We start from the raw sequence: 26,723 nt of genomic DNA on the forward strand, positions 1-26,723 counted from the left end.
AAGTCGCGGGCTGAGCATTAGGGTCCTTGGCCCTGGCCCACTGGACCCGGCGGTGCAGGCGTCCATCCGGACGTGACCGCGCTCCCTTGCGCTGGACTTGTCAGCGGGACACCCCACGTTTAGCTCTGACTCCGCCCCTTTGCGCCACCGACCCCGGGCGTCAGCGCGTGGCAGGCGGCGGGGGCGGAGCTAGCCACCCCTGGCCGCTGATTGGCTGCCTCCGCTTCCCCTTCCCCGAGAGTTCAGGTGTGAAGTGACTGCTGTCCGCGAGCCGGCACCCTGAGGAGTTACGCTGCGCTTTTCCAGCGAGGTTTTAACCTCACCCAGACTCCTCTGGCAGCGCTCAGCCAATTTGGAAATATTTGGGTTTATATTACTTTGCTGTCGGTGGAAGATGTCGGCTTCTACACGAATGTTTTGCTGGCCACTTAAATGACTTTTTTTTTTCCTCAGAAACGCGAAACATTTTCTCCCCCAGGTGTTCCTATCCTCATTTTTCATGACAGATCTTGATAACAATTCATGCAAAAAATATATAAAGATGATAACTAATATAGTTATACTGAGCCTGATCATTTGCATTTCTTTAGCTTTCTGGATTATGTCTATGACTGCAAGCACCTATTATGGTGAGTATGAATGTTTTGATTGTCTTTTTAATTTGTGGGATTTAAAAGGTACCGTTGTGAAAGACAAAACTCTTGTCTTCTGAATAGTTGTAAACTGTTGTGTTTAGTTAACTTCCGGGGCCTGAATTACTTTAACTAACCTGGAAATATACAGTGCCTTGAACCTTTTAAAGCCTTTGAGCATTGCCGTTTGTCATAATACTAGTTACAGCAGTTTGAAAAATATGTTTTTATGTTTTATGTAATTATTGCATCTAGTTTGGTGGAGAGTAAGTGAGGTGAAGTATAATTTTGTAAAGCCTTGCAGTGATGCCTTTACTAAGAATATTAGTGAGGTGGTTTACCAGTTCCATGTGTCTTGTACAAAATAAAAAGTAAAAATAAAAGATGACGCAATATTTACACTTGGAGATTTGGATTTTTTTTGTCTGCACTTTGGTCCCTTCAGAAGAACAGACTTGTTTTAAAGCCTGAAACCAATTTGCATAAATACTCTAGACTCAAATCTTTAGGGTTTTTATTTTTTGTCTTTTTAGGGCCAACCCACGGCATATGAAAGTGCCCAGTTTGAAGTTAGAGGTCAGATTGGAGCTACAGCTGCCGGCCTATACCACAGCCACAGCAATGCCAGATCCAAGCTTTTGTACAAACTTCCTTGGTACCCCTTTACAAAAAATAGAATAGGAGTTCCCTAGTGGCACAGCATAGGTTAAAGTTCCAGCGTTGTCACTGAAGCAGCTTGGGTCGCTCCTGTGGCGTGGGTTCCATCCCTGGCCCAGGAACTTCCACATGCCAGGACTGAGGCCAAAACACGAACAATAACCAAAAAAACAAAAACAAAACCCACAGAATACTGTTCAGTTCAGAGGAAAAGTGAAAAATCAAGAAAGTGAACTTTTATAAGTGGTTGTATCATAAGTGATTGCTGTTTTAGACCTTAATCCTTTTGCAAAGAGACATGTGGATAATAGAGTGAGTGTTCTCCAAGGTACAGGAGCTTTCAGGCTGTTCATTCATAATAATGATTCCTGGTAGGAAATGAGAGTTATGGGAAAAGATTCTTCTTGATGCTAGTATTAACCATGACTTGAACTAAATATACCAGGATTTGTTCATTGAAATGACCCCTTGGGGCCAGGCACTTGATGCAGACAAGTGAAGCTGTCCAAGTCTTTTCTTTGCATATTAAACACGGGAACAGTTTACACTTACAGAAATAGGATTTTTCTTTTTTTCTTTCTTTTGTCTTTTTGCCTTTCTCTGGGGCCGCTCCCGCGGCATATGGAGGTTCCCAGGCTAGGGGTTTAATCAGAGCTGTAGCTGCTGGCCTACGCCAGAGCCACAGCAATGTGGGATCTGAGCCGTGTCTGCAACCTACACCACAGCTCATGGCACGGCCGGATCCTTAACCCACTGAGCAAGGCCAGGGATCGAACTCGCAACCTCATGGTTCCTAGTTGGATTTGTTAATTACTGAGCCCCAATGGGAACTCCAGAAATAGGATTTTTCAAAAATTTTTTTTTTTAACATTTGATGTTCTTTGTCTTGCATTTTCCAGTGTTTGATAGAAACATAGGCACAAGCAAGGGTTCACATTTTTTTTTTAACCATGATCACTCAACCTTGGTGTTTAGGAGTCTGTCAGGAATGTGGGTAATTTAACGGCATGCAGCAGCTTAGTGTAGGATCTTAATTCCTGGACTAGGAATTGAACTCAGGTCATAGCAGTGAAAGTGCTGAATCCTAACCAGTAGACTACCAGGGAACTCTAGTAGGAGCTTTTTTTTTTTTTTTTTTTTTGGCTGCCCCTACAGCACCCAGAAATTCCCAGGCCAGGGGTTGAACCTGACCCACAGCAGTGATAATGCTGAGTCCATAACTGCTAGGCCACCAGGGAGCTCCTCCAGTGGGGATTTTAAATGGGAAAGCCATGACCTCTCTAAAGGAGGCAGCCTCAGTTCCTGTTGTGGCTCAGCAGAAGCGAATCCCCAGTAGTATCCATGAGGACGTGGGTTTGATCCCTGTCCTCACTCAGTGGGGTTAAGGATCTGGCATGGTCAAAAGCTGGGGTGTAGGTTCAGCTTGGATCCCACATTGCTGTGGCTGTGGCATAGGCCAGCAGCTGCAGCTCCGATGCAACCCCTAGCCTGGGAACTTCGATATGCCACAGATGCAGCCCTAAAAAGCAAAAAGAAAATAAAAGGGGGAGGCAGCCTCTCTTCACCTTCAGCCAATTCTGCCACATTTTAAAAACAGAAAACAGGAATCTGGATTTTTATATGAAATTTACTAATCTTTAAATAGTGACTCAAATTTTCTGAAAAAAAAATTATGCTAGCCAAACAAAACATCTGCGTGTTTATTCAACCTTTGGAAAAATCAGTTGCTAACCTTTGAATCCTGACGTGTGTAGCCTGTGGGAATGTTCACTTTTTAAAAAATGAAAGGCAGAGTGAGGAGTAATTGGATCCTGTTTAGAGAGGGGTTTGTTCTGTGCAGCTCTTGAGATCTAATACGTATCTCCTTTGTAAAAACATGAGGAACCAGAGATTTCTTTCAAATCTCCAAATATATATTAAATTCCCATTGTTATAAATAGTTGTAAATGGATCTCAAAACTTAGACAGACTTGCTTGTTCCCCAGTAGGATTGTTTCTCTGAAAATATACAGATCTCAACAGAAAAATTTTGCTTTGGTGGCTTCATCTCATTTTCTCTGCTTACCACAGTATATTTATCCAGAATGCAGTGGTCAATACTTGTAGCCAAGACTAACTTGTGCCAGCTTCACCCAATTTATGCTCTACCTTTATAATTTTTCAGGCAACTTACAGCCTATTTCTCCTTGGCGTTGGCTGTTTTCTGTTGTTGTTCCTGTTTTGATCGTCTCTAATGGCTTTAAAAAGAAAAGTCTAGATCACAGTGGCGCTATAGGAGGTATGTTTTTATTTCGAATGTTTAACCAAGTAAGTGCTTGCTTATATAATCTGAATTCATGTTTTCTAAATTATAAGTATATGAAACTATAAATCACAATATTATGTATTTTAGACAATGATAAAGTTATGAATTGCTCAGCATTCCAATTCTGTCAAAATTTCAGATACTAGCATACCCTTTTAGTGTGACATACAAATTAAGCTTTGTAATTGATATCAAGTCGGTTAATAGGATAGACTTTTGAGGACCTCGATTATTCTGCTTCTTAGTTGGATTAAATTTTCTACTAGCAGAAACGTTGGAGTATTCCTTCTAGATGTAAAATAGAGAAGCTGTTTGAAAGAATAGCTCTTGGAAATTGTTATTACCTCAAGCAGGGTAGTCCCAACTGAGTCTTTGAGATTCATTTTTCAGAATTGATTTGGGGAAAGGCCATTTATTTATTCTTTTACCAGATATTTACTGGGCACTCACTGTGTGCCACTATGTTAGAAATTGAGGCTATAGCTGTGAACAAGAACAGGTTCCAGTTTTTTGGAACTTTTTAAAAGGTTTTTTTAAAAATGTATATAGTTGATTTACAGTGTTCTATCAATTTCTGGTGTACAGCAAAGTGACCTAGTTGTATGTATGTATACATTCTTTTTCTCATATTATCTTCTATCATGTTCCATCACAAGTGATTAGATATAGTTCTCTGTGCTATACAGCAGAACCTCATTACTTGTCCACTCCAAAAGCAATAGTTTGCATCTACTAATCCCAAGCTCCCAGTCCATCCTCTTCTTTCCCCCTCCCCCTTGGCAACCTCAAGTCTGTTCTCCATGTCCATGAGTTTATTTCTTTTCTGTAGATAGGTTCATTTGTGCCATATATTAGATTCCAGATATAAGTGATATCATATGGTATTTGTCTTTCTCTTTCTGACTTACTTCACTTAGTATGAGACTTTCTGGTTCCATCCATGTTGCTTCAAATAGCTTTATTTTGTTCTTTCTTATGGCTGAGTAGTATTCCATTGTGTATATGTACCACATCTTAATCCATTCATATGTAGTTGGACATTTAAGTTGTTTCCATGTCTCGGCTATTGTGAATAGTTCTGCAATGAATGTAAGGATACATGTATCTTGTTCAGTGAAAGTTTTGCGTGGATATATGCCCAGTAGTGGAATTGCTGGTCATATGGTAGTTCTATATTTAGTTTTCTGAGGTATCTCCATACTGTTTTCTATAGTGTTTGTACCAATTTATATTCCCACTGACAGTGTAGGAGGGTTCCCTTTTCTCCACACCCTCTTCGGCATTTGTTATTTGTAGCTGTATATTAGTAAGTAATGATGACCATTCTGACTGGTATGAGATGGTACCTCATTGTATCTTTGATTTGCATTTCTGTAATAGTGATGTTGAGAATTTTTTCATGTGCCTGTTGGCCATCTGTATAACTTCTTTTGAGAAATATCTGTTCAAGTCTTTGCCCATATTTCAATTGAGTTGTTTGTTTTTTTGCTGTTGAGTTTTTTTGGAACTTTCATTCTTTAGTTTAGATAGATAACAAATACAATACATAAGGGAGTTCCTGCTGTGGCTCAGTGGGTTAAGAACCCAACTAGTATCCATAATGATGCAGGTTTGATCCCCGGCCTTGCCCAGTGGATTAAGGACCTGACATTGCTGTGAGCTTGTAGTGTAGGTCGCAGATGCAGCTTAGATCCCGTGTTACTGTGGCTGTGGCGTAGGCCTGCAGTTGCATCTCCAATTCCCCTAGCCTGGGAACTTCCATATGCTTCAGATGCAGCCTGAAAAAGCAAATAAAATAAAGTAAAACTTTTCAGTATAAAATTTGGTGTTGTTTTTCTTTTTCTTTTTTGGCCACTTAATGGCGTATGGAGTTCCCAGACCAGGGGTCATATCCAAGCCACATTTGTAACCTATGATGCAGCAGCAGCAACGTTGGATCCTATAACCCACTGCTCCAGTCTCGGGGTTGAACCTGCATCCCAGTGCAGCAGAAATGCCACCAATCCCTTTGTGCCACAGTGGGGACTCCAAGTACAAAGATTGAAGTACAGAGGCCCTGACATGTACAGGCCTGGCTTGTTCAGGAGTGAGCATAAGCCTCATTTGACTAGAAAATGGTAAGAAAAATAGACAAGGGCAGGTAATGTGGGGCTGCAGGACTCAGTAAAGATTCTCTTCCAAACTAGACTCCCCCCTGCCTCAAATCAGGGGTGTTACATGAAATGATTTGACTTTAGGATTTTCGTATTTTACCAGGGTTATAAACCCCAAGACATGAGGATTCCACCCACCTCCCCAAATACTTCTCATGGGATGAGATCACTACAGGATGAGGGTTATTTGGAATTGGCATGTCTTGAAGCCACCTCCCCAGCCTTCAAAATGCCGATCATCATTACTCCTAAATGCACTGTAAACCACTCTGTTCCCTCTATATTGACATAGAGCAGGTATTTCATGAAGTTTTTATAGACTAGAGCAGGCTATGGAGGCAACATAGAACAAGGACTAGAATCAGGCAGGATAAGTCTGAATGATGGATATGGCTTTGAGAGAGTTACTTAACCTCTCTATATTTGTTTTCTCTTCAGAGAAATGGAGCTTTGAATATCTAACCTAGAGAAGGACACACCATGAGAGTAATAAAGCTTAAACTTCATGGATTCTCATTTGCAATGGTACCTTTCAAGGCCCTGGGAGGAGCGCTAGCAATGTATTGTCATGGTCCTATTGTTGTATAAATTTTACAGAGGTAAAAGATATTTTTGTCCTTTTTTTTTTAGAGTACCCCCAATTTATAAGCTTTAGGACCCATAAAATCTTGATCTACCCCTGATTTCATTCTTAGGGTTGCAGTAAGAATTAAATGAGATAATTACTGTAAAGTTTTTAGTTCAGTGCCTGGACACATAGCCAACATTTGTTGGGCACTTATTATTAGAAATAGTTATTCAGAATCATGCTAATTCTCTTTCTTCCTAATGGAGATACACTGTTTTAAGTTCTATTGAGCAATTGAGGAATTTTTTTGTTAGCACTTTGAAAGTATTAACTCATTTATAGCAAATAAATTGAACAGTCTCTGCTTGCATGTAATGGTGTAGAGATATACTTTGCTAAAAATGACCTCAGGTAGCCTTGCCCTGCTTTTCATTGTTCTTCACCCATAGGAAGAAGTGTGGAATCCTTCTTGAAATACTGTCTTCCTTTGGCTTTCATGCTGTATGTTATCCTGTTTTTCCTTTTACTTTTCTGATCTCTACTTTTGTTTCTTACCCGTTGCATTTCCTTTTCTGCCTTCTAGCCCTTGGGCCTCCACTTCTCTCCTCCTTGGCTTGATTTAGAATTAGAAGATATATATTTGAATCCTAGCATTGCCACCTGCTGTCTCTGTGAACTTGGCCACATCACCTATCTCCTCAGAGCCTCACTTTCTTCATCTCCTATCAAATAGGTCCTTATGCCCTTATTGGTGAGGCCCAAACAAGATAACGTGTAGGACAACATATCTTTTAAACTATAAAACTATTATAACTGTTAGTGAACATTTAAACTCCCCAGACATAGAAAGTGTGTCACATGCTTTTGTAGCCCATGCTCTTTTGAATTCTGCTACACACTGTTATAATATTGCTTAGGAATTATATGTAGATTGATTTTGATTTTGATTTTTTTGTGTGTGTCTTTTTAGGGCCACAACCTTAGCATATGGACTTTCCCAGGCTAGAGCTCCAATTGGAGCTGTAGCTGCTGGCCTACACCACAGTCACAGCAATGTCAGATCTGAGATGTTTCTGCAACCTGCACCACATCTCACAGCAATGCCGGATCCTTTAACCCACTGAGCTAGGTCAGGGATCTAACCTGCATTCTAATGGCTACTAGTCAGATTTGTTTCTGCTGAGCCACAACAGGAACTCCTGTAGATTGATTTTAAAACTTCTACTATTTTCCTAATTATTTCATTCTATGTAATGTTGGAATCTCTTTTGTTTGGAGGGTTTTTTTTTTTCCCTTAAGTACAAAGAATTATAATGTTGATTCAAAGTATGTCATGGTATTTGAGAATGCTGTCCTGGAGTATGACTGCAAATCACTTAAACTTTCACTGTTGTAATTTTCCCACTTGTAAAATGAGAGGGAAGAATAGTATCTATAGTGTTGACTTATCAGGAGGAGTCATTTACGTAAAGTGCTTAGCATAGGACCTGTCACACATAATAAGTATTTTATAAATGTAAGTTATTTTTGTTTTCCTTCTACAACTACTATTCACAGTCATAGGAATTTCACTGAGGTTTGCCATATCATGTCTTTAGAGTGACTGGGATTGAGAAGGTCAGAATTTCCTCAGGATCTGAGTATTTTGAGTCCTCCACGACACAGGAACATATACCTCAGGGTTGAAAGAAGAGGGGAGAGATTGAGGCAGTGCTTAGGGCGAACATTGAAGTCAAGGATTCTGATCTCCCTGAGAAAAAGAGTACCTCTAGAATAAAGTGAGGATCACATGAGGGGTTATGTGAGAAAGTGCTTGAAAACTGTGTAGCACTGTACAGGTGATTTTCTTTTCTTTTCTTTTGGCTTTTTAGGGCCACAGCTGTGGCATATGGACGTTCCCAGGGAGGTGGTCGAATTGGAGCTATAGCTGCTGGCCTGTACCACAGCCACAGTGATGTAGGATCTGCACTGAGTCTACAACCTGCACCACAGCTCACGGCAACACCGGATCCTTAACCCATCAACAAGGCCAGGGATCGAACCTGTGTCTTCATGAATACTAGTTAGATTTGTTTCCACTGAGCCATGACGGGAACTCCTGCAGGTGATTTTCTTGAAGGAACTATTGTTTAGTTATTCAGTGTGTTCCTTTGAACATGTCTGTATGGACAGTTTGCATTAGTCCCTTGACAAGTTTAAATTTAATTTCACTTGCCAAGACTCTTAGCCTTAGTGGGTTCCCATTTTTTTAAATAATGATTTTTATTTTTTCTATTATAGTTGGTTTACACTGGTTCCCATTTTTTTATTCAGTCCTTCAACAAATATTTAGTAAGGGTCCCCTGAAAGCTAGATACTATTCTGGGCACTTAAGACGCAGTAGAGAGCAAAGAGATCTTACATTTCTAGTTAAGTAAGATAGGTTTGAGATACTTAATCCCAGAAGGAGATGCCGTAGGTGTAATGGGAGTGCACGGCCAACAGGGTGTTGTCAGGAAAGGCCTGTGGTTGTGCTTCATGTGGTCTTAACACAGATAGCCTTACCTCTGGTTGTCATAGTTCAGGGCTGGCATTCAGTCTTTTGAAATAGAAAACTCATCCTATCAGGTACCTAGAGTTAGAGCCAAGAAAACTGGTTTATGTTGCCAGTTCTCACAAGGGACTAATGTATGTGCCAGAATGCTGCTTTATTAATCTGATAAAATCTAAAACTACTGGGCTGACTGCAACACACATGTCACTGTTCAGACATGCCCTATTCCTGCAGCCGGGCCACTTGAGAAGTCAGACTTTAATTAGAAGGTTGCTTTGGTGAATACAGAGTCTGAGACACAGTCAATAATGCAAATCCACAGGACAGAGTGTCCCCTGTTACAGTATACAATCCTCCCAGCCTCTGGTTCCCTTGGCTTTCATAGTTTATATTTTGGGCTAACTAGTTTTTCTTTTGATTTTCATAGTCTTTCTTTAGGCAAAGTCTGTATGATATAGTAGATTATATTGAGTTTATTAAATTATAAAATTCCAGTCCTTTTCTGCCTCCCAGAAACTACTCCCAGTTACCTTGGAGTAACTCCCCTTGGTTGGAATTTTGGTGCACTCTTCTCCCACTATCAGAGCCATTTGTAGACAGTGTTGTTTTGCTTCCCAGATGGCATCTGTCAGTTATAGAATTTGCCTGTTTTAAATTCAGAAGGCAGCCATGATCCTTAAGTCTTCGTATTCTTTGGGAGTATCCCGTTGTTATACATATTAACTCCTTATCACTGACAATTAGAGGTTCTGGAGATGGGTTGAAGAGGTAGAATAGACACCAACTGAAGACAGCAGCTGCAAATCTAAAAGTTCAGACATAACTGGGAGATGCAAAAAATTCTAAAATATTTTTAGACTGCATGAAAGTAATCTTTTCTTCACAGCATGTTGCCTTCAGTTTATTTCCTCATCCTGAACTTGTCATCAACTTGAACACTGATCACTTCAAGTGGTATTTTGAGATGGTTGAAGTAAAAGGGATGTAGATGATGCCTTTTTGTAGCATTTCAGTGTAGTCTGTTTTAGGGCCATCTTACTCTGGATGTGTTTAAAGACAGTGGAACAGAAGTTCCCATCATGGCTCAGTGGGTTAAGAACTGACTAGTATCCATAAGGATGTGAGTTTTTTTTGTTTTTGTTTTTTTGTCTTTTTGCCTTTCCTAGGGCCACTCCCGCAGCATATGGAGGTTCCCAGGCTAGGGGTCTAATCGGAGCTGTAGCCGCAGACCTACACCACAACCACAGCAACGCCAGATCCAAGCCGCGTCTGCGACCTACACCACAGCTCATGGCAACGCCAGATCATTAACCCACTGAGCAAGGCCAGGGATCGAACTGGCAACCTCATGGTTCCTAGCTGGATTCATTAACCACTGAGCCATGACAGGAACTCCCATAAGGATGTGAGTTTGATGCCTGGCCTCACTCACTGGGTTAAGGATCTGGTGTGGCTGTGAGCTGTGGCATAGGTTGTAGATGTTGCTCGGATGCAGCATTGCTGTGGCTGTGGCGTAGGCCAGCAGCTGCAGCTCTGATTCAACCCCTAGCCTGGGAACTTCCGTGTACTGCAGATTCAGACCTTAAAAAAAAAAAAAAAAGACAGTGGGACAAGTTGTTAACTGTGACTGTCCCTGGAGAAGGGAAGGGAGTGGTGTTGGTGAAGGGGAGAGGCACTTTGACTTTTACCTCATATACTTTAATATATTTTGGTTTTCCTCTCCAATACTTGTGTATTACTTTTGTGATATATTAAAAGACAATTTAAAAAACTTAAAATCTGGATAACATAATAATAATATTCATCGTTATTATCATTACAACAGTAATGATGTTATTGTTGAGATTTTGTCATTGTAACTGCTGTTATTGTCAATAATATTAGTAAACATTTATTAAGGGCCTCCTACATGCTGGGTTATATAATAAGCATATTATAAAAATGATCTCATTTAACTTTTCACAGCAAGCCAGTGAGGTAGGAATATTATTATTAAAATTAATTATATTAATTATTATTATTATTAAAATCAATTACATTAGTCAACTATTACTATTAATTAAATTGAGGCTTAAGGTTAGGTAACATCTAGTCATGTAGAAGTGGAGGAGTCGAGGTTTTAACTCCAGGCTGCTCAACTCTAGAGTTGAAGCACTTTATACAGTATTACTCTTTGTTTTTTTTTTTTTTTGTCTTTTCTTAGAGCCGCACCCTGCGGCACATGGAGGTTCCCAGGCCAGGGGTGTCATTGGAGCTGTAGCCGCCGGCCTACGCCAGAGCCACAGTAACTTGGGATCCGAGCCACATCTATGACTACACCACAGTTCATGGCAACACTGGATCCTTAACCCACTGAGCAAGGCCAGGGGATCAAACCTGTAACATCATGGTTCCTAGTTGAGTTAACCACTGAACCACAATGGGAACTCCAGCATTACCCTATTTCTTTTTCTTTTTTTTTTGTCTTTTTGTCTTTTTAGGGTTGCACCTGCAGCATGTGGAGGTTCTCAGGCTAGGGATCCAATAAGAACTGTAGTCGCTGGTCTATGCCACAGCCACAGCAACTCGGGATCTGAGCCATGTCTGTGACCTACATCACAGCTCATGGCAACACCGGATCCTTAACCCACTGAGTGAGGCCAGGGATCAAACCCAAGTCCTTATGGATACTAGTTGGGTTCGTTAACTACTGAACCACATGGGAACTCTGCGTTACCATATTTCTTACATTCTTATTTATAATGTACTAAACTTAAATAAAATGCCAATAATGGAGTATCTCTAGATGGGTCAGTCAGTCTGGATAGAGCTAACCAATAGAAAGAGTCACTACAGAAACATGAACCTGGTCCCTGTTCTAGTATTTAGTACTTACTTATTAAATATATATTAACTTAGAATTCCCCTGTGGCTTAACAGTTTAAGGATCCAGCATTGTCACTGCTGTGGCACAGGTCATTGCTGTGGCCCAGGTTTGATCCTTGACTTGGGAACTTCTGTGTGCCATAGGTATAGCCAAAAAGAAATATATATATGAGTTCCCAAGTGGCACTGTCGGTTAAGAATCTGACTGCAGTGGCTCTGGTTGCTGCAGAGGTGTGGGTTTGATCCCCAGCTCAGCACAGTGGGTTAAAGGATCTGACATTGCTGCAGCTATGGTTCAGATTCAGTCTCTGGCCTGGGAACTTTCATGTGCTGCAATGCGGCCATAAAATAAAAAAATTTTTTTTTTTAAAGTAAGGTGTGTATGTATATATATATGCACATATATACTTATTTAGTAATTATTTAATATCTATTCTGTTACTTAGTAGAATTTTGTTGTGTTATTTAATAGAAATCTTTATATAGCAAAAGTGAATGTATTTGTCTTAAAAGTTACAGAGAGCAGAAATTGTCAACCATGGAGTTAGGGGTAGAAGAGGTTGTAGTTAGAAATACAAACAGGCTGCCTGGATAGGGCCACACAGGATGGCAGTACCTTAGTGTGCTTATCACATTCTGGGAAACTGCCGGGCCAGAAGATGGATTTTTGTCACACCCCCAAACTGGAAGTTTAGAGTCGAAGTAACCAAACTTGTGAGAGACCACTTTACAAAGCCGAATGTAAATTTCTTGGGTGCTGCTGATCTGAGTCCTCAGTGGCAGACTAGCACATTCTCTCTGTGAAAGAAGGACTCTAAAATTATCAAAAGTGCTTGAAAATTCAGAATCACATATAAAGAATGCTACCTTTTATGGAAGGAAGAAGGAAAAATAAGAAAGCATGCATATATCTGTTTATAAAAGGAAATAGGAATGAAAAACCAGAGACCAGTGATGTTGGTTACCTACAAAGAATGGAAAGAGAGTAAAATATAGGGGGAGGGGCAGAAGGGACATGGGAGGAAGTGACACTTCTTTAGGTATACTTTTTTGTGTAAGTATGACTTTTGAAAACATGTTGGTGTTCCCTTATTAAGAAAATCAGGAAAGATGGGAAGTGGGAAATCTGAAACTGAAAGCAGACTAAAACAGATGAGTCCAGTTGTATTTTAAATGAATTCTATAAGCACACTGAAAGGGAAAAAAAAACCCAGTAACTTATGAACACGATACTTAAATATATGCTTTATTCCTTTAGGCTTGGGTTATTGAAAGGGGAGACTTGCAGACGAATCCTAAATTATTTTCAGTAGATTCATTTTTGTTGTAGTATGGGTGAAGCTTTCTAAAACAGTTTTAGATGTAATAGAGGATTGAGCAAATGAGTGAAATTGTCATTGTTTGAGGCCAGGGTTCTAACTAAGGAAAAATAGGCTTACAGATATGGAATGGGGAAAAGCAAAAGAGAACCTATGGAGACAGATTAGAATTGAAGTTAATCTGTGTGCTCTTGTGATTTCCAAAATATTTATGTGTATCTATATATACAGGTATATGTGCCCAGTATATATATGTGTGTATATATATATATATATATATATATATATGCTTGTATGTATATTTGTATGTCTTCATATTTTCTTGCTGTGTTCACAAAAAGCAAATACATACCCCAGTGAAAATGAGCACACAGAATCTAGATCTTGACTTCTAACGTCCATTCTCTACTGTAATGAACCAGAGCTCTTCAGAGAAATGACTGCTTCCAAGACTGGAGCAAAGTAGATATGAGATGAGCCTTGAGGATCTTGTTATACTAGAAAGAAGGGAACCGTTAAAAAGAGAGGAAGAGTAGTTCCTGCTGTGGTGCAGTGGGTTAAGAATCCAGCTGCAGCACCTTGGGCTGAGTGGAGGTGTGGGTTTGATCCCTGGCACAGCCCAGTGGATTAAAAGAATCCAGCGTTGGAGTTCCTGCTGTGGTGCAGCAAGATAAACAGTGTCTCTGCAGCAGCAGGAACATGGGTTTGATCCACAGTCTGGCACAGTGGGTCAAGGATCCAGTGTTACTGCAACTGTGGTGTAGGTTGCAACTTCGGCTTGGATTTTATCCCTGGCCAGGAAACTCCATGTGCGGTGGGTGCAGCCATAAAAAGAAAAAAAAGAGAGGAGTCCCTGTTGTGGCGCAGAGGAAACAAATCCGACTAGGAACCATGAGGTGGCGGATTCAACTCCTGACCTCGCTCAGTGTGTTAAGGATCTTGTGTTGCCGAGAGCTGTGGTGTGGGTCACAGACGTGGCTTGGATCCGGCATTGCTGTGGCTGTGGCAGAGGCTGGCGGCTACAGCTCCAATTGGACCCCTACCTTGGCAATCTCCATATGCCGTGGGTGCGGCCCTAAAAAGACAAGAAAAAAAGAGAGAAAGAATAAATCATGTCAAATGAATACAGTACTGAGCTTGTCTATTTTGTCTGATATTAGTATAGCCACTCTGCTCTCTTTTTCAATCCTTTTACTTTCAACCCATTTGTCTTTGGATTTAAAATGATTCTCTTGTGGACAGCATACAGTCGGATCATGTATTTCTATTCATTTTGCCAATCTCTGTCTTTTGATTGGAACATTTAATCCATTTACATTTAGAATATGGAGTTCCCTGGTAGCCTAACATTTAAGCATTCAGCATTGTCACTGTTGTGGCCTGGGTTCTATCCCTGGCCCAGGAACTTCTGCATGGCTTGGGAGCTGCCAATAAATTAAATACATAAATAAGGTAATAATTACTAATAAGGAGAGACTTACTTCTGTCCTGTAGCAGTTTGTTTTCTGTATGCCTTATAGTTTTTTCTCTTTTCTTTCTTACTGTTTTTTGTTTGTTTTTTTTTTTAAATGGCCACACATGCAGCATATAGAAGTCCCCAGGCTAGGGGTCAAATTGAAGCTGCAGCTGCCACACCAGATCTGAGCTGTATCTGTGACCTACACTGCAGCTCATGGCAATGTCAGATCCTTTAACCCACTGATCAAGGCCAGGGATCAAACCCGCATCCTCATAGATACTAGTCAGATTCTTAACCTGCTGAACCACAGTGGGAACTCCCCTTACTGTCTTATGTTGGAAAGAAAGTTTCAACACAAAGAAAGAAAGCATGCTACAAAGAAAGCATTTGTAGTGAAATGTTTTCATTCCCTACTCACTTCCTTTGGTAATCTACAACTTTGCTTTGGGGTTTCCACAAGACTTACATTTAACATCCTAAAGTTATAACACTCAAATGTGAATTTTTGCCAGTGTAACATCAATAACATATAAAAACTGTCTTAATTTCTCTCTCACTTTTGAAAAATAGTTTGGCTAGATAGAGGATTCTTGGTTGGATTTTTTTTTTTCTTTAAGCACTTTAAGAACAGCGCCTTCTGGCCCCAAAGTTTCTGATAAAAAATGTGCTGATAATCTTATTGAGTTTTTTTTTGTTTTTTTGTTTGTTTGTTTGTTTGTCTTTTGTCTTTTTTTTTTAGTGCCGTACCCATGGCATATGGAGGTTCCCAGTCTAGGGGTCGAATTGGAGCTACAGCTGCAGGCCTATGCCACAGCCACAGCAACTTAGGATCTGAGTCATGTCTGCAACCTACACCACAGCTCATGACAATGTCAGATCCTCAACCCACTGAGCAAGGCCAGCAACCTCATGGTTCCTAGTCGGATTTGTTTCCACTGCACCACAGCAGGAACTCCCTGATAATCTAATTGAGGACCCCTTGTACGTGACTAGTTGCTTACTTCTTGCTCCTTTTAAGATTCTCCTTGACTAGTTTGATTAAAATATGTCTCAATGTGGGTCTCTTGGAATTCATTCCACTTAGAGTTTGTTGAGTCGTCGTTTTGCCTTTTCTAGGACCACTCCTGCGGCATATGGAGGTTCTCAGGCTAGGGGTCAAATCAGAGCTGTAGCCGCTGGCCTACGCCACAGCCACAGCAATGCCCAGATCCAAGCCACTCTGCAGCCTACACCACAGCTCATGGCAATGCCAGATCCTTAACCCACTGAGCAAGGCCAGGGATTGAACCCACAACCTCATAGTTCCTAGTTGGGTTTGTTAACCACTGAGTCACCAAGGGAACTCTGATCTTGCACATTTTTTATATTTATGTCCTTTATCAAACCTGGGAAATTTTCAGCCATTATTCCTTTAAATAATTTCTCTGTTCTCTTCTCCTTCACATCTCCTTCTGGGATTCCCACTACTATATGTTGGTTCACTTGATAATGTCACACAGGTCCTTCAGGCTCTGTTCACTTTTCTTTAGTCTTTTTCCTTCTGTTCTTCAGACTTGTTAATTTCCATTGCCCTGTCTTCAAATTCATTGATTCCTTCTCACTGCTGAAATGTACCTGTGACTCTCTAGTGAATGTTTTATTTTAATTATTGTATTTGTCAACTCTAGGGTTTCTTTTTTGATTTCTTTTAGGTTTATATCTCTTTACTGATATTTCCATGTTGTCCATACATTGTTTTCTTGGCTTTCTCCACATTTTCCTCTAGTTATTTGAGAATCTTCAAGATGCTTGTTTTAAAGACTTTTTAAAGTAGGTCCAACATCTAGCCTTTCTCAGTGATAGACTCTGTTGCTTTATTTTTTTTCCTTTGAGTGGATCGTACTTCCCTGTTTCTGTGTATGCTTTGTGATATTTTTGTTGGAAACAGGACATTTAAATCTAATATATGGTGACTGGAACTCAGAATCTTCTGCACTCCAAGGTTTTCTCTTTTTTGTTTGTTTTGTTTTGGATAGTTATAGGATGCGTCTGTGTCAAGGATCAACCTGAGATGTAAACTTAAGTCTTCTCAGTCTGTTTTCAAGCCTGTGCCTTTTTCTGACTACTTCCCTTGTAAACGCAGTTGTTTTTGGAGTTCCCTCATGGGTTAAGGACCCAGTGCTGTCACTGCTGTGGCTCTGGTTACAGCTATGGCATGGGTTTGATCCCTGGCCCAGGAACTTCATGGTATGGGTGTGGCAAAATGAAGGGAGGAAGGGATATTGGCACCGACCCTTTAAATTCTCTGGAAGTTGCTTTAGCTAGATAGATACGGGCTTGCAATGTTGAGAAGTTCAATAATGCCTGTACCTCCATGATTGGAAGCAGCAATCAGTGATTAGAACACAAATCCTGGAGTTCCCAAGATGGCTCAGTGGTTAATGAATCCAACTAGGAACCATGAGGTTTTGGGTTTGATCCGTGGCCATATTCAGTGGGTTAAGGATCCAGCCTTGCCGTGAGCTGTGGTGTAGGTTGCAGTCTTGGCTCAGATCTGGGCGTTGCTGTGGCTCTGGCATAGGCTGGTGGCTACAGCTCCGATTAGACCCCTAGCCTAGGAACCTCCAAGTGCAGCAGGTGCAGCCCTAGAAAAGACAGATAGACAAAAAACAAAAAACACAAATCCTGATACTTGGAAGACAAAGTATTTTGGCCACTCAGTTTCCCATGAGCTTTGTGCAACCTATTCCTACAACTCCTGCAATGTCTACCATAGGACTGGGGGTAGTGGATGGCTAGCTACTACCCACCTAAGAGCTGAAAGTAGCCAAAATTAACTGCAGTTTCCTTCCAAAGCTTCTCCTGGAAGTTACAAGCCTTCAGTAGACTCCAGAGTTCCAAAATAGTTGGGGTTTTTCTGTTTGTTTTTTGTTTGGCCTAACCCGTGGTGTGTGGAAGCTCCTGGGGCAGGAATAGAACCTGTGCCACAGCACTGAAAATGCCAGATCCTTAACCCACTATGCCACTAAGGAACTCTCCCAGAGTGTTTTATCAGACAGATTCTGCCAGTGTAATTGTTATCTAGGTAGGAAGACAGATTTCTGGGGCTTCCTATTCCTCCATCTTCTCAGAATCGTCTCTCTAATTCATTTTTGTAGGATTAACTAACCATTGTGGTAATAGAAATGAGAATACTTTGTTACCTAGCTACCAAGTTTTGCTCACAAGAATGTTTTCAGATTTTGTGCAAACGGGCCTTCAGAGATTGTGATTTAAATATCCAGTTCTAACATATGTTTGCACTTTCCCTGTAGAATTACCTAGACAGGGGCTTTATAACTTACTTAAATAACTCACAGCAAGTTCTTTAAGTCTCAAGCATATTTGACATTTTGCAGTTGACAGTGGCCTCTTGCCGTATTTCTGTGATGTGAAGAGTGCATCTTTCATTCCTTTTTTCCCCTCTTCTTGGTCATGAAATGTAAACTACTCTCTTGTTTGTTTTCCTGATTGAACTATAGATACTATAAGCCTTACTAGAAATTAGTCACTCATGGAAAATTGAAGGATGTCCCCTTTCTCCTTTGTTCAAACAAAAGGAGCAGAAAGTCTAAAAATCTAAAATCGTATTTAGAGAACATATTTCATTTTTAGTTCCACATAAGATCCGTGATTGTTTCCCCAGATTTGCATAGGAAAACTTAGCTAAGAAGCCTGTCTCTGTCTCCTCACAAGTTTGTGAGGGTCAGCAAGAGAGCATGTGAAAGTTCTTTCAAAAGCATAAAAAGTTTGTCTTTAAGTAGAAAAAAGGCTGTGGAGGGAAAATGTGAAAAATAGAAACCTGAAATACTTTATAATCTTACCTCACCTAAAAGAACCACAATTAATTTAGAATGTCTTCAGACTCGCTATCTACCCAGTTATGTATAATATATATGCAATACATATTTTTTTAACAATAAAACCACTGCTATTGTGTTCTACAATTTGATTATAAGCAGTGTGTCTAAAATAGTGTCTTAGATTCATGTAGTAGTTTATTTTAAAGGGGGTCAAATTATGGTAAAAAAAAAAAATGTAACAAAATTCAAGGAGTTCCCTCATGGCTCAGCAGGTTAAGGAACTGGCATTGTCACTGCTGTGGATCTGTTTACAATTGTGGCATGGGTTTGATCCCTGGCCCGAGAACTTCCAAATGCCAAGAGTGTGGCAAAGGATTTACATGGAGATCCTGCTGAGTAGCATCGAGAACTATGTCTAGATACTTATATTGCAACAGAACAAAGGGTGGGGGGAAAAAAATGTATACGTGCAAGAGTAACTTGGTCCCCATGCTGTACATCGGGGGAAAAAAATTAAAAAATTTTTTAAAAATTAAAAAAAAAAGAGAAAAAAAAAAGAGTGGCAAAAAAACAATACAACAACAACAACAACAAAAACCCCCTCAATTCATTCAAGCAGGCTTTCAGTTTACTGTTTTGTTGTTTGGTAATATCTTAGTTAGATAAAAATATAAATCTGTTGGAAATGAACATTTCTAATTATTATATGAAAATAACTTTAAAAAATCATTCTTTTTCTCACAACATTAATGTAATGCATGGACTAAGTGTAATTTTGTGTATGTGTGTATTTCTTTCAGGGCTCGTGGTTGGGTTTATCCTAACCATTGCAAATTTTAGCTTTTTCACCTCTTTGCTGATGTTTTTCCTTTCTTCTTCAAAACTGACTAAATGGAAGGGAGAAGCAAAGAAGCGTCTAGATTCGGAATACAAGGAAGGTAAAATGAATTATATTTGATGTTACTTAAAATAGTAACCTTTATTTCATCTTAACATGTTATAAGACGTTTATCTTATATGATTTAGTTTATCATTACTTTATCATTAGTTTATCATTACTTTGCCACAACAGCAAGTAACAGCAGAATTTTAGAAGTACTAAAGCCTATCATTAATTATTCTAAGACATTACAGAATGTGGTCAAAGGTACCATCCCACTTTTAGTCATTTTAAAAATTTTAGTCATTTTTCTTTTCTTAAACTTTAAAATATAAGTTCCTATGATTGCATGATTTTCCTCCTGAAGAGAAAACATTTTTTTTGTCCTTTCATCCTCTTGTTTGTTTCTAGGTGGGCAGAGGAATTGGATTCAGGTATTCTGTAATGGAGCTGTGCCCACAGAGCTGGCCCTGCTGTATATGATAGAAAATGGCCCTGGGGAAATCCCAATAGATTTTTCCAAGCAGCATACTGCTTCCTGGATGTGTTTGTCTCTCTTAGCGGCTCTGGCAAGCTCTGCTGGAGACACATGGGCTTCAGAAGTTGGCACTGTTCTGAGTAAAAGCCCGCCAAGACTGATAACAACCTGGGAGAAAGTTCCAGTTGGTGAGTCTTTATTTAGGTTTCATTAAAAAGCAAAAATGAACAAAAAGCCTCCTGATTTATTATGTTTCTTTGTGAAGAGCCTTTTAAGAATTTCTCTTGGTCTACTTAATTGGAAAATCACTATAGGCTCTTAAACTGATGATAAATACTATTTGCAGGAAGTGCCAACAATTCCTAGAGAAACAATAGAGAAACAGAGATTGACCCACAGGCTTATCAGTGGGAAAGGAAAAGATAGAGTATTTCTTGAGAACCTGGAATGTAGTTAGTGTTCCGATATATATCTCAATTCTCCATTACCATAATTGACTGCTAGTACTACTAGTGGTACTTCTTTTTTTTTTTTTTTTATCATCGTCTCCTTCTCCTTCCTCTTCTTTTCCATCTTTTCTCCCCTTCATCATCACCATCACCATCATCATAACAGCTAACATATTTGAGTACCTACTATGTGCAAAGCACTCTCTATTCTACATGGATTACTGTTTACTCTTTTTTTTTTTTTTTTTGTCTTTTTAGGGCCACACCCACGGCATATGGAGGTTACCAGGCTAGGGGTTGAATTGAAGCTGTAGACGCAGGCCCACACTACAGCCACAGCAACACTGGGTACGAGCAATGTCTGTGACCTACACCATAGCTCACAGCAGGACTGGATCCTTTAACCCACTGATCAAGGCAAAGGATCAAACCCACATCCTCTTGGATACTCGTTGGATTCGTTTCTGCTGAGCCACAACAGGAACTCCACTATTTACTCTTAACAATGATGTGAATTGGTCCTTTTGTTGTTTACATCAAGAAAACTAAGGTATTAGAGAAGGTAGGTGACGTCACCAGACTCACCAAGCTTAAAAGTGACAGAACTAAGATTGAAACCAGGCAGTCTGGCTCTACTAACCTATCCCGCTTCACTGCTTAGAATGTCAGGAGTTACTGAGGAGAGAATACTTTTCTAAGTAGGACAGTCTTTGGTTTACATCAAAGAGAACACTTTCTTTGAGTAAGTCTTGATTAGATAGGTACTAAAATTTTTTGCTTTTTTTGGCTTTATGTGTTTGCTGATTGTTAACCAGATGGTTTTATCTGTGTTCTTCTTCAGGGACCAACGGAGGGGTTACGATGGTGGGACTTGCCTTCAGTCTCCTTGGTGGGACCTTTGTGGGCATCGCGTACTTCCTCTCGCAGTTGGTTTTTGTTAACGATTTAGACATTTCTGCTCCCCAGTGGCCAATTATTGCATTTGGGGGTCTGGCTGGATTACTAGGATCGATTGTGGACTCATATTTGGGAGCTACCATGCAATTTTCTGGTGAGAACATTACTTATTATTGCAACTTATCAGTGTATTAAAGTAATGGGAACTCAGCCACACACAGTGGTGGCAGGGCCTGGCTACTACAGAGAAGAGGTGTTTTACTCTTGTTTATGGGCCAAAAAACTCAAGGATTGTATTTTTTTTTTCCTTTTTAAGGCCCCGTACCTGCGGCATATGGAAGTTCCCAGGCTACAGGTTGAATTGGAGCCACACAGCTGCAGCCTACCCTGCACCGACAGCAACTCCCACATCTGAGCTGCATCTGTGACCTGTGCCGCAGCTTGCAGCAGTGCTGGATCCTCAACCTACTGAGAGGCCAGGGATCAAACGCACATCCGCATGGACACTATGTCAGGTTCTTAACCTGTGAGCCACAACAGGAACTCCAAGGACTGTATTTTTGACTAATTGTAAAACAGGTTATTTTAGTTTCTCTTTTGTGGAAAATGTAAAGCATTCCAATAAAGTTTTTAATGTGGTTTTTTTTTCACCCATGCTGTTGATTTTTAAATGTAATAGTCTGATCATGACACTGAATAAATGTATTAGAAAGAAAGAAAAAGAAAGGAAGGAAGGAAGAAAAGAAAGAAAGAAAGGAAGAAAAAGAAAGAAAGCAAGAAAGAAAAAGAAAGAAAGCAAGAAAGAAAAAGAAAGCAAGAAAGAAAGAAGGAAGGAAAGAAAGAAAAAGAGAATTGGGAAAGAAATTTAGAAAAGAAAAAAAAAGAGAGAGATGTGATAATAAAAACAATCCTAAAGACCCAGGTTGCTGAGGGACTAAGAATGATCGGGCAAGATCTCTTCTACAGTTTTGAATTTCTTATTCTTTTGTGTTAAATTGAAAGAGAATTAGCCCTGTAGAGCAGAGTAGAAGCTATGTAGGAAGGATGTGTTAGTGCAGGAGACTGATGCTTTTGCTGATGGAATTTACCTAATCCCAGGAAAACAGAACATTTGGAATCAAATCATTATAATGCCCCTCTTTCCATTTGTTTTCCAAGTCTATTTGTGAAATAATTATTCTGCTAATATGACTATACACAAATGATACACTTTTCTACCGTGACATCGTGTTCGTGCGCCTCCCCACTGAGTTTTTGGTCCTACTCAAGATATAAAGGAGAGTGAGTTTTCTCCAAAACTTTCTGTGCTTTGCATATGAGGCTCGCCTGTCATGTCAGTGTACTGACATATTCTGCTAGATATGTATTTGTTCCACCCTCTAACCAACAATGTTTTCTCCTTTGATTCAGATAGGGAAGAGGCTAGAAGTCTGGAAAACGGTTCCCTGAATACAGTCCTCTCAATTCTCTTCATGCCCCCAAAATAATCTACTTGTCCTCCTGCTCCCCCCTTCCACTGTTAGGACATTTTTTCTCTCAGCTTCATTAGTCTTAATATAAATGCAGAGAAGAAAGTAATCTGATTTTTTTAATTAAACTATAGCTGATTTACAATGTTGCATGATTTTAATTTATACAAAAGGGTCATAACCTTTTACACACACACACACATTCTACAAGGTTTTTTTTTTTGTTTGGTTTTTGTCTTTTTGCCTTTTGTAGGGCCACTCCTGCGACATATGGAAGTTCCCAGGCTAGGCGTCTAATTGGAGCTGTAGCTGTAGCTGCTGGCCTATGCCAGAGCCATAGCAACGCAGGATCCGAGCCAAATCTGCAATCTACACCACAGCTCATGGCAATGCTGGATCTTTAACCCACTGAGCAAGGCCAGGGATCGAACCCGCAACCTCATGGTTCCTAGTTGGATTCGTTAACCACTGAGCCATGATGGGAACTCCCCTACAAGGTTTTTTAAACTCCTTCCTTCTTCCTTCCCTCCCTTCCTTCCTTTTTGAGGGGGGCCACACCCGCAGCATATGGAAGTTCCCAGACTAGTGGTCGAATTAGAGTTGCAGTTGCCGGCCTGTTCCACAGCCACAGCAACACGGGATCCGAGCTGCATCTTCAGCCTACACCACAGCTCAGAGTAGTGCCAGATCCTTAACCCATTGATCAGGGCCGGGGATCAAACCTGAGTCTTCATGGGTACTAGTTGGGTTCGTTACTGCCAAGCCACAACGGGAACTCCATCTACACATTTTCTTAAAGAACATACAGGTTTTTTTCTAAATTGGGCTATTACTGGGGAAGTTTCTGAACATATCGAGTGGGTTGGGAAAAAAAATATGGGCTAAGGAGCAGACTGATCTTTGTGTGCCTCCTTTGTGCTAGCGCCCTGCTAGGTCCTGAGTGTCCATTTTAGAGACTACAGGTGTGATCCCTGCTTTCACGAACCTCTCAGGTCACTCTTGGTGGAAACCCCAGGGAAGCCCAGTATGCCAGTTTCATGCCATGTCTGCTCTTCAAGTTCTCCCTTCTGCTTCTGAAAACATTCCAGCATTGTTAAAAGAACAATATTAAGGTGTACTGAAACCCATTCAAAGAGGCCTCTTGTAATCAGTGGTTCTGTATCACTTGCCAGATAGGTTATCTGCTGAAGTCATTTTACAAATGGCTGAGAATCTTTGGAGGAGAAAGCTAATTTGTTGTTGTTTTAATCAAGTCACTTGGATTTTTTAGCTCACTTTCTTTTCTTCTTCTTCTTTTTTTTTTTGGTCTTTTTTTAGGGCCACACCTGCAGCATATGGAAGATCCCAGGCTAGGGGTCCAGTCAGAGCTGCAGCTGCTGAGCTACACCACAACCATGGCAACACTGGATCCTTAACCCACTGAGTGAGGACAGGGATCGAACCTGAGTCCTTTTGGATACTAGTCCCGTTCATTACTGCTAAGCCACAACGGGAACTCCTTTCCAGCTCACTTTCTTCTTTTTCATTCCAGGTTTGGATGAAAGCACTGGCATGGTGGTCAACAGCCCATCAAATGAGGTGAAGTACATAGCAGGGAAACCCATTCTTGATAACAATGCAGTGAATCTGTTTTCTTCTGTCCTTGTTGCCCTCTTGCTCCCAACAGCTGCTTGGGGTTTTTGGCCCAGACAATGAGCTTTATTTCATTTACAAAAGTTAAAACTGTGGTAAATTCAGCTAAATTTGTAATTCCAAGTTTCATCCCAAGAAGAGTAATTGTAATGACAATGCAGAAGTGCCAGCTCCTTCCAAATTCTGTTATGATGGAATTCCACATTTTTCCTCTCATTAACAACCTTTTAACAACTAACATCTTTCTGGTGGAAGGTTAGAGTCATAGAATTTATCTCCTATATATATATTTTTTTCAGCTGAATGGTAACTTGCTGAGCAGCGAAACTATAATGTCCCTCTATATTGAACTGAAAGTTTCTATGTGGTAGATATAAATTTTGTTTTTTGTTTAAATCAGTAAAAGGACTAAAAGTGACAAAAATTTTAAAATGTGGCAGAGAAATGCCACCATGCCAGTTATCCAAATGTTGTATCTGCTTTAAGTATTTAAACAGATTGTGTGGAAGCCTGAATAAGTGTCGTTTCCTGGACTTCTCATTACTTGCCATTTATAATTGTGAAAAGAGTGGAGTTTTTTTCCCTGGTAAGCTGTGAGGTCTACTCCACGTTTATTCTTCCTTCCTCAGGGTTAGTGGTGAAAAAAGGCAAATGTCTTTTTCATGTGACCATTAGAGTGCGTGAAACAAATTATTTTTCAGTCTAAAAAAATGTGCACCTTACTATATATTTCATTTGATCTCTGAGCAGAAGTTATCTAAAATGTAGTATTTTTAAAGGTATTTTCTAGCTTTCTTGAAATTTGTGTAGGAATCTGGTTTACATTGGCATGGTGAATAGTTAAAAAGCCACTTGAAAATAATTGTAATTATTACTTCATGTGCTGTCCTAGAATTCCCTGGAAGATGCTATGATCTCCTATTATGTACCTTCTAAGTTGTGCTCTCTTTAAAATTATAGCCTCAACCAAAGTGAAATCTACTTCTCTGTTGTTCTTCACTATGATTTATGTGCTAAAGGAGTTTAATATAGTATGGATTACTGTGCTAAAAGTATTTTGAAATATTTCCATACCTTTCTTCAGACCTTTTTGCATTCATAGAAAAAATTGAGGCGAGATGTCATGAATAAGCCACTATCAGAGTGGATAAAGCTTAGAATTCTTAATTAGTGACCCTACTGTAGTGATTATATAGAAGTGACTTGGTTCAGGAAGAATTAAAAAACAAACAAACAAAAAAAAACAGTTGACACACTTAAGCCTTAAGCCACTGCTCAGTGGGTCTCAGCCATTGGTTTTCAACTTGGTGTATACATTGACATCACCTGGGCATCCTTTAAAACAATACTTGTGTCTGGGCTTCACCCAGAAATTCAGATTTAACTGGTCTGGGATACAGCCTGGGTACTGGGACTTTTTAAAGTTTTTCATGCCCTTTAGAATCATGTAGGGAGTTTTTAAAAGCAGTGTTGCCAAGGCCTCTCTTTAGACCAAGTAAATTAGAATGTGGGAAAGTGAGGCCCATGCATGGGTTATTTTTAGAAAGCTCTGTGAGAGAGTCTAATAGTTAAATAGGTTGAGAACTACTAAATAAGAATATCCTCAGACAAATGTCAAATCATTATGTTGTACACCTGAAATTAATGTTGTATGACCATTATACCCCAATAAAAGTAAAAAAATAAAAGATTATCCTATACCTAAAAGAAGTCTCAAAAGAGTGGGGCTTTTCATTTTTATGCAGATAACTATTAGCAGCTGTGCCGTATTGCTGTCTTCGTGGATGGAGAGCTTCCGGTAATTATACAGCGTCTTATAGCTACCTCACTTACCAGATCATCCCTGCGTCAGTTTTCTATGCAGCCTGTTTATTCCTACAGCTGTTCTAACCTGCCTTTTCTCTCTTTTCCTGGCGACTCATCCTCATGACACACTAGGGGCCAAAAATACTCTTTGGAATCATTTTGGGATTGGGTAGAATTACTATATCTGTCACAGTTTGGGGACATAGTACCTCACAGTCCTTTATTTGAAAACCTAGGGCTAGTTGTGTTTTGGAATCAGAAATTTTCAGATTTTAGAAAAGTGATAGGGTACTTATAAAATGTTTTAACCTAAAATGCCCCAAAGAATCTAGTGTGGCACCCATTATCAAATACAGTAATATTTCTATGGTGAATATATGAATAGCACCAACAAATGTGCTAACTAAAGACTGTGAAAAGCCTCGGATCAGATCAGTTTTTGTCACCAAATTTAGAAAGAAATGTTCTGTTTTCAGAGCATTTTTTGGATATGATAATTGTAGGTTTTTTTAGATGAGAGTCTTTAAAAAAAATCTTAACATGTATTTTACTGTAATATTCTTTTTAACTTGGATATTTAACTAGTTCAGCCTATTCTTCCTCTTTACTGAGCGAGCAGTTTATGCAAAAAATACTTTTCATGAAAGAGCTTCATGTAGCCATATAATAGGTACAGCTGCCTTCTTAGGCAGCTGAAAGGCACACATGCAATTTCTTACCATACTGTTACACAGTAGAAAAGAGCAAGGTGTATGGGGCTCAGGGCAGCTCCCAAAGGAGACGTGAAGACTTCAAGGAGT

At 39.9% G+C, this 26,723-nt stretch overlaps 1 protein-coding gene across 2 annotated transcripts; it reads left to right on the plus strand.

The window, feature by feature from the left end:
* Positions 1 to 25,827, plus strand: TMEM19 (transmembrane protein 19). 2 transcript variants are annotated; one of them, XM_047787204.1, is made up of 7 exons: positions 1 to 478; positions 591 to 629; positions 3,454 to 3,567; positions 19,113 to 19,250; positions 19,604 to 19,858; positions 20,961 to 21,170; positions 24,017 to 25,827. In XM_047787204.1, exons 1-7 carry the CDS (start codon positions 433 to 435, stop codon positions 24,178 to 24,180), a joined length of 966 nt encoding a protein of 321 aa, XP_047643160.1. In that variant the 5' UTR covers positions 1 to 432; the 3' UTR covers positions 24,181 to 25,827. The 2 variants fall into 2 exon arrangements, with proteins under 2 accessions (XP_047643160.1, XP_047643159.1); XM_047787203.1 differs by having other exon boundaries at positions 1 to 629.
* Positions 25,828 to 26,723: the final 896 nt, after the last annotated feature.

Source organism: Phacochoerus africanus, chromosome 7 (genome assembly GCF_016906955.1).
Source record: "Phacochoerus africanus isolate WHEZ1 chromosome 7, ROS_Pafr_v1, whole genome shotgun sequence".
Taxonomy (NCBI): domain Eukaryota; kingdom Metazoa; phylum Chordata; class Mammalia; order Artiodactyla; family Suidae; genus Phacochoerus; species Phacochoerus africanus.

What these genes read in the sequence shown, in the direction of transcription:
- TMEM19 (XM_047787203.1), top strand. Translation starts at nt 500, where the DNA reads ATGACAGATCTTGATAACAATTCATGCAAAAAATATATAAAGATGATA. An exon ending in AGATTCGGAATACAAGGAAG is followed by an intron (nt 19,251 to 19,603) that starts GTAAAATGAATT and finishes GTTTGTTTCTAG; the next exon opens with GTGGGCAGAGGAATTGGATT. An exon ending in AGCTACCATGCAATTTTCTG is followed by an intron (nt 21,171 to 24,016) that starts GTGAGAACATTA and finishes TTTTCATTCCAG; the next exon opens with GTTTGGATGAAAGCACTGGC.